Below are 11840 nucleotides of genomic sequence, written 5' to 3'. Positions count from 1 at the left end.
AAATTTACATCTAGATGTTTTCAACAACTTAAATCATGACCTGGTGAAAAATAACCCAAATTTTAGCCTAAAAGTACCGGTAATATCTAACATTTTTGGTTGTATACGTATGTCTACATAATACCAAAGACCCACTAAGCAGGGGAGGTGGTAACTCAGTGGTTAAGTCTCTGGGGGATCGAAAGGTTGGGAGATCAAGCCCTGATATCACCAAGCTGCCACTCTTGGGGCCCTTGAGTGAGGCCCTCAACTTTCTGTGTTCCAGGGGGTGCTGTATCATGGCTGACCCCAGCTTCCCAACATTACTGGGATATCACCAGTCTATATTTGTCAAGTAGTCAACTAGGCTTTATTGTCATTTCAACCGTTTTCACATCAAACAATCAAACAACAGAACTTAACAAAATGATACACAAAACTACACAGAACTCTAAACTAACAATACAAAGTGAGAAAAAAGAACATGAGACAAGGAAAAACAGTAACACAGTAGCGCCAACCAGTACAGAACAGAAGGTTGTGGAAGTGGAGTGTCCGAATTGTTGTTGAGTTGCCATTGATGTGTGTGTATGTGTGTGTATGTATCAGTCCAGTTCCCTCATGTTGAGTAGACTGATGGCTTATGGAAAGAAACTTTTACACAGTCTGGATGTTGAGGACCCAAATGCTCCTGTGATGCTGTTTTATGATTATATCAGCTGTTCCTGAAGGTTATCTACAAAAAAATGCTCGAATGAGTGAAGGTCTGGTGGTTGGCTCGTCCAGTCTAAAACTCCACTCATATTCACCTTTTGATCTCAAACCGAAACATGTTAATCCGTAAAACAGAAGAATGAACTTTGCCGTTCCACTTGTATTGGAGGGGGAGTGTATATACTGTGGATATACGTCTGTACATGTTGAGCTCTATTGCAGTTGGGATATAGAACCTGACACTGATAAACACTAATCCTTGCTTGACAGGACTCTGATAACAGCCATGTAGAATGCTGTCTCCTTTTAGACCGTATCGCTCGTTGCATGGCATCTATGGCAACTTGTTTTCGATAAGAGTCCATGCAGACGTACTGTTTTTTTTTCCTCTTTATGTTTATGGTCTCATTGACCCCAAATAACAAAACACAAAATAACAAACACAAAATAAAGTTGTTGTTACAGACTCAAGGTCCAATGAATCGGATTTTGACGGTACAATATAATGTTTTGTCGTAGTACTGTAGATCTGTTTCTGGTGTGAATATCAGGGTGTGCCCTGAATAACAGAGATGGGTGCATCGGTTCTGGATTGGAAGAGGAACAGCCGCAGAGCTGGTGCTATTGGAATTGGAAAGCACCCGAATACTCGGCTGCTTGCGTCATTGTTCTTGTGGCCCAGTGGGCTGGAATGCCTTTCAGTCTGGATACAATTAAAAACAGGAATACGAGAATGCATTCCTATTGCTCTCGCCAACCACCATGGGGGGCAGTGCTCTGTAGACCTCAGCAGTTTGTGTGTGTGTGTGTGTGTGTGTGTGTGTGTGTGTGTGTGTGTGTGTGTGTGAGCCACAATCTGTGCACAAAGAAATGGGATCAGATTACATCATGATCCATCACTTTGCTCAAGAAGGCATACAAATCCCATTTGAATCTGGAGTCCAAAGAATCAGCAAACAAAGTCGCTTTCACACTTAGAGACACTTCAGATTCCTGAATGAACCTATTTTTGAGTTTGATGTGCATGTGCTTTTTTTTTTACATGCTGGGAAAGTGTCCCACGACCATACAGTACTGCATTCACCCTTAGGGGGGAGTTAGTGTCAGGCTGGATGGACTGCATGTGGACTGTTTTCTTGTATCTCAAGCTTCACTACATGTACTAAGAAAATTTTATTTATTTGATGCAAATAAAATGACTAATGATTACCTCAAATGATTCCTCAGACCAAGTATATGCTGCATTTTGCATCTTATCCTGTCATTTATAGACCTCTAATTACATGTTCAAGCCTTAAGATTCGATTGTTAGAAAGAAAGAAAAAGAAGTGGAAAAAAAGAAAGAAAGAAATAGGCTTTATGTTTGTCACATGCACTTCTATACCACATTGTAATTCTTCCTTCGCACACTCCAGCGTTGTTAGGAAACTGGGGTCTGCCATGATACAGCACCCCTGGAGCACGGAGGTTTAGGAGCCTTGCTCAAGGGCACCAAGAATGGCAGCATGGCGATACCGGGGGCTTGAACCCCTGACCTTCTGAGTAGTAACCCAGAGCCTTAACCACTTTTTTACACCGTAACATTAAAACATAATGTTAAAGATTTCTTACTCTGTGAATCCCCCATGCAGCCTACGCCATAAATTGGAAACCACATGAGGAAACCATAAAAAAAGAACACATAAATTACAAATGTACAAAGTTATGATGCAGGAAATAGAACAGTGTGCATGTATAAAGAGTGCAGTATGTGATATAACCGTAGAAATGCATGTTGAATTTTGTATTGAAGGGGTGTACGTGTGTTTGCAAATTATGCAGAGGTAGTATGCATATGTGTATACGTGTGTATATATATGAAAAAAAGGAGTAGCAGTAGACGTGCGCGTGTTTGCGTTTATTTCACGTCTTTTACTACGCTTTGGATGTTCAAAGGAATAGAAACACCCCGTCGTGACGTATTGTTTTGCAGGCTGCCGGACAGACGAGCTTCATTTTACAGCCTTTCACTTCCCACTATAAAGACGTCAAAGCGTTTAATACGTGGATCGAGTAAGTGCCAGATACGGAGCTTGTCTTTCAGAGATGTCATTCGATAAAGAGGCGTTTTGACGGTTGGCGAATTTGTTGACTTGTTCTCACACATTCGCACATATCTGACACACTTCTTATGCTGCTTTCTTGTTTTAAAGACCACTGTAACACTTGATTCATTCTACATATACACACACACACACACACACACACACACACACACACACACGAGACACATTCACATGAGACTGGTTTCAATCACCGTAAACTCACACTGCTCAGACGAGATTTTGGCATCAGAAGCACCACTAATGAGAAAAAGGCCACTGGGCCCAAAATGAGTAATAAATCCGCATCATGTCATCCCAGTGTTCAGCCCACGCCTGTTATACACAACTCATCTCGCTATATAGACATGTGTCGACTTCCAAACTGGCTCCATGTCATCCTGAGCGCAACAGCTGACCCGCACATTCCCACGTCGGAGGACCCTGTATATGTCACCCGCCAGGGGAATAAACAGCAAATGCTGTCTATAGAGTATCAAATCAATCAAGGGCATGCCATTCCTTTTCTCTTCTTTCAGGGGGTTGATGGTGTCTAAGGTAGGTTTAAAGATTTATTAGGTAAATTTCATTACGTGGTGGTATCAAAACATTCAGAGACGCTCTGTTCACAAGAAAGTACTTTATTTGTCTACGTTTGTACACAATCACCTTTAAAATAGTCCCCTTGCACAGCAATACAGTGTTCCCAGATTTCCTGACATTAATGGAATGTGTCCTGGGAGGTTTCTTTTCAAAGTGTGTCAAGACCTTCGATTTGCGGTTAGGGCCGGATCTCCTCAACGGTGTTAAAAGGGTGAGCTTTGAACTGGATCTTCAGCGTCAAAAAAAGGGTAGAGTCCGCAGGAGTCAAATCTGTCGAGCGCGGTGTTGCCAAACGGTTTAGACATTCTCAGGGGTTGAGCTCGTCAAAGGTCTTCCTGATCTCTCGTCGTTATTGGCAATATTTTTATGTCAAATATACAAAAAATGGTATATACCAAAAACGGCCCACTTTGCCCAACTTTCTGTCTTCAGCAAAGTTGCTGCAAACATGCTCATCACAACAAGTTCCACCAATCTTACTGGTTCCTGAGGAGCTCCAAAAAATGTTGACATGAACATCCAGACATTGTGAGTCCTAAGATTGCATCCAAAGGAGGTAAATTGTCTGTGTTTTCCGGGTGAAAAGCCTGGCATACTCATTGCTTTGTTAATCACAGTGACACCAGCCAATCACATGTATCTTTGAGCTGATGTATGTAGAAGAAGGTAGACAGCTCTCTCCTCTGAGCAAAATCTCTAAGGAGGCTTTGTGTTTGGGTGTTAGCCTTCACCCTCCCTTGTTGGTAGTTGTTGTCTGATCAAGGAACTTACAGGTGACCAAAATGGAAAAAAAACATCATGTAATATAATAAAAAGCCTTAATAAAACACTGGACTTGTGGGATCTGGTTGAAATGTCTGATAGGTATTTAAATGTAATCAGTCCAGTTATCATCCCAGAACATGAACCTATGCATAAAAGAAAAAAATCTAGAAGCCTAACATCTAGCAAACCACCAGAAATTGCTTCTATATGAGGCATCTTAGCATGGGATATCGCTCCAGGGGTTTCCGGTCTTTCATAGAGAAGCCTCCTGCTGGTTTCTCCGCCTACTGCACACTGCTTTTCCTTCCTTTCACTTTTCTGGGAGAGGCCAAGAAGAGACACAATCGGTCCCTAGAGTCCAGCAATGGGCCAAACTTCTCGCAAAGTCATTTCAGGAAACTCATATCACTGCAAACCAACCACCAGAGACACAGAGAGTTAAAAAGAGCAAAAGAGAGAGTGAGATGAACAACCAAGAGCATGCTAACTACCAATATTGAGCAGAACGGGATTCAAAGAGATGCGTACGTTGCCAGATATAGTGGAAGGATATGCTAGGAAAATCACATTGAAACCTGTGACTCAGGAGTGCAACACACGTCACATCAGAAGCCAGACATGCCTACAGTTTAAATATATCCCACGCTATAGTACGCTCACTATGAGTAACAATTGAGTGAAGGTCAAAAGTGTATAAACATTTCAACCTACTCAAACCTACTGTGAGCAAAGATTTTTTGCTTCTCTCATTTTTGAAAAGTTTAAAAGGACAGACGTTTTTTTGGATGCAGCATCAAATTTTCCTTTCGCTTGAACTAGGACACTAGAAGATCACTGTCAGCAAAAGTATTCGGACATCCGGATTTCCCACACACTTCCCCAAACTTGGAGGAAAACCATTGTATTCATTTATTGTAACATTTCCATTTCCATATTGAATTTTGTTTTAACCTTCATTTGATTTGACATACAAAATCACATGGTGAGGTGTCCACAAACTTTTGACCTTAGTGTATATATTTACAAACCCCCGCCCCCAAAAAAAAACAACACAGTTACACTAAAACATGTCCTCAATTAGAGGTTAGGGTCGAGGTCCAGGCCTGAGATCGTCACCGAGACGTGAAGCTACGGATCCTGCGACCTTATGTTCAACTCTAGAGACGATACGAAGTCACAGATAACCTTAAATAAACATTCAGCAGAGAACCGAGACATGTTGCAGTTGCATTTACACATGACAGCGGTTCAAAGTTTCAGTTTCCTTTCAGCTGTTACTTTTTAACCGGCTTATCGTGGCCCACTGTATTCTCTGTAGAGTTGCGTGAACGTGTTGCAGACGGGTGCACGTGAGCCGTGTCACTGAGGGGCCTCAGTAGGGGGAAAAAAATTTTCTTTTTATTTTCTCTCAGGTCACTCCATAGGTGAGAAAGTCTGCACTCCAATGTGTCCTAAAATGGGAGTCAGACAGGGCCATTAATGTGCTATCGGTTAGCCTTCAGCTGAAACACCTCGTCTATGTTGGCACGCCAGAGGAAAACAACACGCAGCTGGTTGGCTCAGTTTAATACATCGCTTCAACCAGGAAGGAGCGGGGAAGCTGGACTACAGACATCTGGAGCCCCTGCTGTGACCAAGTGCAAGTTAGGATTTCCTCTCACACACTCTACGTGTGAAATAAAATTAATATACCCCCAATTTCAACACCAAAAGTTTCCTTACACCAGATCACTTGGGGATGTGGTAGATCAGTTGTTAAGGCTCTGGCTTAGTGATCAGAAGGTTTGGGGGTTCAAACCCTGGTATTGCCTAGCTGCCACCATTGGGGCACCAAATGAAAATGCCCAAAAGTGGCAGCTTGGCAATACTTGGTCATGAACCTCAGACTTTTTAATCAGACCCAGACCTTTAACCACAGAGCTACACCTTCCCCAAATTTGCTATCATAATTGAATCCACTAGTTTTATGAGTGTGCTTGTGGAGATTTGAGCTCAAGGGTGTTAGTAAAGTAAAGTCAGGTAGTGATGTAGGTGAGGTGAGGAGGTCTGGGGTGCAGTCATGGTTCACATTCATCATGTTGAATAAGGCTGTGGTCAGAACTCTATAGCAGGAGATCGTCCACTGCAACCCATGTAAAGCAGATCTTCATGCAGCCGGATTTGTGCACGGGGGTATTGTCATGCTGGAACAGGTTTAAGTCTCCTAGTTCAAGTGAATAGAAAATTTCATGCTCCCACATCCAAAGACTTCTAATGATCTGACTGTAACTCAGTGGGGACTCTTTTTTTGGCTGACAGAGTCTCTTGCAAACCGAACCTTGTTTCTGACCATCTGTAAAACGAATAAAGCTCGCATTTTATGGTGCAGAGGCCCCGCATCGGACTTGCCTCAGCTGACCTCAACTGAATCGTTTTTCAGACTCTGTGCTAAATTCTTAAAGCATAGCACAGCGATTCTGCTTCTCCTGCCTCTGTAAATCTCATGATCTCAAACCTGAGTATGCATAACATCAGCGGCCAGAAATAAAACCCCGAAATGCTGTCTAATTTCATTAAGCTAGATGTGGGCATGCAGAGGGACATTACTAACAGCTGGGAGAAGAATATAACATTCTCCAGACCCCCAAAAAAATGATCTAAGACTCCTGCAGAGATTCTTCAGTACATCTGACCCTGAAATGGTCTGGAAAAGAACTTAGGAGACATATTTTACTGCTTATCTCACACCATAGGAGAATTCTTCATCCCTCCGTTGCATTTTATGGTTCGCATACTAAAGTTGGATAAATAAAGGTTTTTGATAGAGGAGTTTTCGGAGCTTCTCCTACATATTAGAAGTAGGTCGAGGAGCTGTAGGAGGAATGGATTGGTATGCAAACCGGGAGTATTGAGGTTTATTAACATGTTGTGAGTAATCACGGTATCCTTAGAATGAAATTATAGGTTGCATTGCTTAAGGAATCGAAACCAGAAAAAAAAAACAGAACAAACGAAGGCCTCAGACTCATTTGCTGAGAAATACAGTAGCCACGATCACGTGCTTCATCCCCTATGGTGATTACTGTAATTAGATAAATTGGGTTTAAAAATTACTCAGGCTAATGAACCTAATTGCTAATTAACGTTAATGTTCAGTATACCACACTTATCCGCTACATGGCACCGAGTGTTTACTGAGCCCTTCATTAAGGCGGCTCAGATGTCCTTGTTTTAGAGCGCTAGTAAAGCTAGATGTTCAGCTGTCCAGCAGAGGACTGTTTTGTCAGTAAGGCTTTAGGGGGGGTTTCTATTAGGGGTCCACAATTTACGGCCCGTGGGACTCGCCCCAACATTTGGAATAGTTTAAAAATGTAATTTGAAATATGTTTTAATCATATAATTATTCTATTTAATAATGAAGGTTGGATTTCAAACAAAAATTTCTCCTTAGTTATCAAAAGAGGTCGAGGCACCGAGGCATCGTCTATCGGCGAAAATCCATACCGATAGTTTTTCCGGCTTTTGGTTGGGCTGTGATTTCGAGAGCGGCCTCTAGAGGCGAATGGAGAGCGCGATATTTATTATTTTAATTCATGAATTTATATTTATATTTATTAATGAATATTTTCATATTGATTTCATTTAGCAGATTTTTATGATTCAGTACTGTGTTTTTGTAAAAGAGTTCAGTACGATTTTACATTAAGTGTTTATTTTTTTATCCAGTATCCATTTGAAAAACTATTGAATGATTAATCGGTTATCGGTAAGTACGATCTGACCGAGCTATCGGTTAAATAAGATATCGTTATTGATAGAAAATCCACTATCGGTCGACCTCTATTAATTAACTAGCCTGATTATTTGTTAGATTCACCCACCAGTTATATAAAAATTTGCATAAGTAAGTAAATCTTTTGATTTTAATAGCAGTGAATATAAAAACATTTTAATAACACTTTTTTAATAAACGAGATATCTTTAAAATATCAATATCAAAAATTCATATATCAAATCTCCTCAATAATACTGGTAGTCACTCCGGCTCCTGTCATTCTCGGTTACAGACCTATTAAAAAAGAAAAAATATTATGTGGCCCTCACAAAAAAAAAAAAGGTTTGTGGTCCGCTGGTTTAAGGGGATTTTAGATTTGAAGCGTTTTACCAGATTGTCACAGTTGGGTTAGAATCACAGTATAATTGTGGAATCTGGAAGCACTGTCTTTTTTTTTCTTGGATTATTACGGAAAATGTTGTAGCTGTCCGGGACATCTCTAAATCCTAAACCAGGATCCAGACTCCCTGAAACAAAACGCGTGAGACTGATGACAATACGTTATTTCTCAAATCTCAACAGAGCACTCACAGGGAGCAAAGGACCTCTGTACAGAAGGAAAAGAAATAAAGTCGAAAAGGAAAAGAGGGAAAAAAAAAAAGCATGAACCATTTTCATAAAGCTTCGGTTTTAAGTTTTTTCCGGTGCTACGAGAAATGCTGACTCGAGCTCGTTTGCCCACAACAAAGCGGACCCAAAGTGGCACCAATGTGCCAGGAGAGGCCAAAAGCTGAGCTGGCAGTCCTCAGAAAGCAGCTGCCACTGTTCTGTAACTCACAGAGACAGTCAGAATGTTTCAGCAGCCCAGGAGGAGACAAGAAAAGGATGAAGGAATTCAGAAGGAGGTGAGAGACTCTGGGAGATTGAAAGGAAATGAGAATGCACCTAGGAATACACATGAGCAAGATATACACACTCAATGGCCAACAGTTTGTGGATACCCGAGCACAAGATACATATGAACATCTCATTCCACATTTGGTCCCCATTTGCTCTCATAATAACCTCCACTCTTTGGTGGAGATGTTCTACTAGATTGTGCATGTGGAGATTTGTGTGAGAGGCAATCAGCTACGAGGGTGTTAGTAAAGTCAGGTGTTGATGTAGGTGAGGTGAGGAGGCCTGGGGTGCAGTCAGTGATCACATTCATCAGTTGCTGTTTTGAACCGTTTTGCCGAACGTTTCCTCACGATGTCCTGCATTTCTTTAAAAGTCCGTCCTGAAAAATGTCCTTGTAAGTGGACCAAATCGATTAATTCTCCTCGGTCGGCCATTGTGGAATCAAAAAACAGCTATTAAATCCACATGAATATATTAAACGTCTGAAATCTGATTGGATAGAAGCTGTAGCTGAAACTTACACTCGGTGGAGAAGTGTACCCCAGAGAAACACTAGGAAATGAAGAGAATGGACTACTGGGAATAATTTAATATATAATCATGGCCATAAATATGTTAAAACATAAGAGACATTCTAAGAACGAGAAGCAAAAGGAGAAGGCCTTTCTGGACAACCAATGTTTGGAAGATCAGATGGTTTTAGTGAATTTGTTTTTTGAATCTCGTTCATCAAACACGTCTACATACACCAACTTTGGGTATTTTTATATATATATAATATATATATATATATATACTTAATATACATACAGTATATCATGCTTATGTGTATATGTAGAGATAGAGAGAGATAGATAGATAGAGAGAAAGAGATAGATAGATAGATAGATAGATAGATAGATAGATAGATAGATAGATAGATAGACAGATAGACAGATAGATAGATAGATAGATAGATAGATAGATAGATAGATAGATAGATAGATAGATAGATAGATAGAAAGCAGATGGAGATGTCGTGCTCTGCAGTGCAGAAGCAGGATAATGGAGAAGATAAAAAGGGATCATCAGCAGTAAGGGTCGATCCTGAGTGTTAGACACGGATTAATGATGACCCTCCACCCCATCTCCAGGGTTCTGACCCATATATCTGGGACACATGAAGTATTAGCATGTAACGTTCCTGGATCTACAGCTTCATTGCAGACCACTTGCTTAAATCCGTTTTGATCTTATCACATGTTCGTGTTTAGATTCGTACCACGTCACGTCTAATATCTTTACTGCCGCAGCTGCTGAGCGTTACGCCGATGTCAAGCCATGGGATGAACATTAGCAGATGGTGTTAATGAATTTTTCACTTACAGCATGGCCAAATGTATTAAATGGAAAAAAAAGAGGTGAAATTTAAATCCACTAGGAAATTGTCTCGATTTAGAGAATTTCACTTGCATTATGTTAATTTCTCTTTAGATCAGAATTATTCACACCCCTTATAGTGTATTTTTATCAGTTCTGCTTCCATAAAGTCTCATTCTGTCTTTTCCTGTTAAACGATTCAATCCCAGAGACTGACATGATCATTATATATGTGTATCCCAACTAGTGGTGGGAAGATCAGGCCATTTTAGTGATTTGGTTCTTTAAATCTCGTTCATCAAAATGAACGAATCTTTTTTTGAGTCATTCGGTTCATTTCGGTTCATTTTGGTTCGAAAGTTTTTTCGAATCTTTGATCAGAAATAAAATAAAATGTCACATTTTCAATAAGCAGATCCCCCAACACGTCTACACACACTAACTTTGACTATAATTCAAATGATTAATGGGAGTCACGTGATAAAAGACAGAACGACTCAGACCAGAGGACGAGTCACTCGCTGAGTCGACTCGTTCTTCTGAGTCACATTAAAGACTCGAACAAGACCAACAAATCGTGCATAAACGATCCTTCACTAATCCCACCCATTTCTGGTGTAGGTTCATTTGAGGTTCACTCCAAAGACATCCTATACAACTGTGCAACTAAAAGTTTGAACCCCATTTTGCTGGGAAAACAAATTCGAACACGTTTGTCCATATAATGAACAAAATGTCAATACGTAGTGTTTTCCTAGTGTTATGACCCTCTGCCTGGGAAAAGCAGACTGTCATAGGACCGTGACAATCCTCTCAGCTCTAATAAGTGTTTGGTAAAGCCATGATCTTTTGATCTTAAGCAGAATTAAAGGTCTGGCTGTTCCTTGCAGTCTGTATCTAATTGATATTTTGCAGTAGAAAAAGAGAAGGAAGACCCTCTGATCGTCTTCTCCCAAACACATAGAACATACTGCACCTCTGTGTGAAAACTGAGAGAAGGACAAAGAGAGAAAGAGAGAGAGAGGAGACCACAGCAGAATGAGAAGAAGGACGGATTGTAATGAGAAGAAACCGAGCGTAGATGTTCACAGCCTACCTGCAGGTCTGCTTGTCCGCTGGCTGTCGACATGGCTGGCGTTGAGAGTCCCGGGTTCCTCCGTCGTTCCAACGTGTCTCTAGTTTCTCTAGGAGAAGCAAACAGGGGGTCGCTTAGAGAGGAAAAGTTGGCAGGACGCTTCTGAATAATGTCAGAGCACACAAGCGTGTATTCATTTTTTTTTTTTTTTTAAACCCACTCATGAGAGCATCACACAGGGACAGCACAGAATGACAGAAAGAAAAAAGCCCTCTATTTTCACTAAAACCGGTCTTGTGTTGAGAATAATGGCATCATTTGCAGGCCACAGCTCACATCAGACTTGTTATCAGAGGTTAGATGCATGCCAGATGACCAAATAGCTGTATTGTGATTTCACCATGTTTTGATTTTGTGTGGACGACTGGGACAACCTTCTCATATGACTAACAAATGAAAACGTTTAACCATAAAAAGAATTCATGTGCTCGTTGGCATCCGTTCTAGCTGAGAAACACCTACCTGTTACGGTGATTTATTTACAACAGGGATTGGAGTAACTCGATAATGGGTGCCAGACCTCTCTGACGCCAGATCTACATTCTCAACG

The 11840-nt window shown here is 40.9% G+C and overlaps 1 protein-coding gene across 1 annotated transcript in view; it reads right to left on the bottom strand.

The window, feature by feature from the left end:
• The window catches only part of ninj2 (ninjurin 2), a 22450-nt gene extending 11048 nt beyond the window's left edge, over positions 1–11402 (bottom strand). Inside the window, exon 1 of the mRNA XM_046873545.1 lies at positions 11252–11402. Within this exon, the coding sequence (XP_046729501.1) occupies positions 11252–11284 (33 nt within the window). The 5' untranslated portion in view covers positions 11285–11402. The remainder of the gene's footprint in view (positions 1–11251) is intronic.
• Positions 11403–11840: the final 438 nt, after the last annotated feature.

This window comes from Silurus meridionalis, chromosome 18, assembly GCF_014805685.1.
Source record: "Silurus meridionalis isolate SWU-2019-XX chromosome 18, ASM1480568v1, whole genome shotgun sequence".
Classification (NCBI taxonomy): domain Eukaryota; kingdom Metazoa; phylum Chordata; class Actinopteri; order Siluriformes; family Siluridae; genus Silurus; species Silurus meridionalis.
This window is presented reverse-complemented; position numbering and strand designations above follow the sequence as displayed.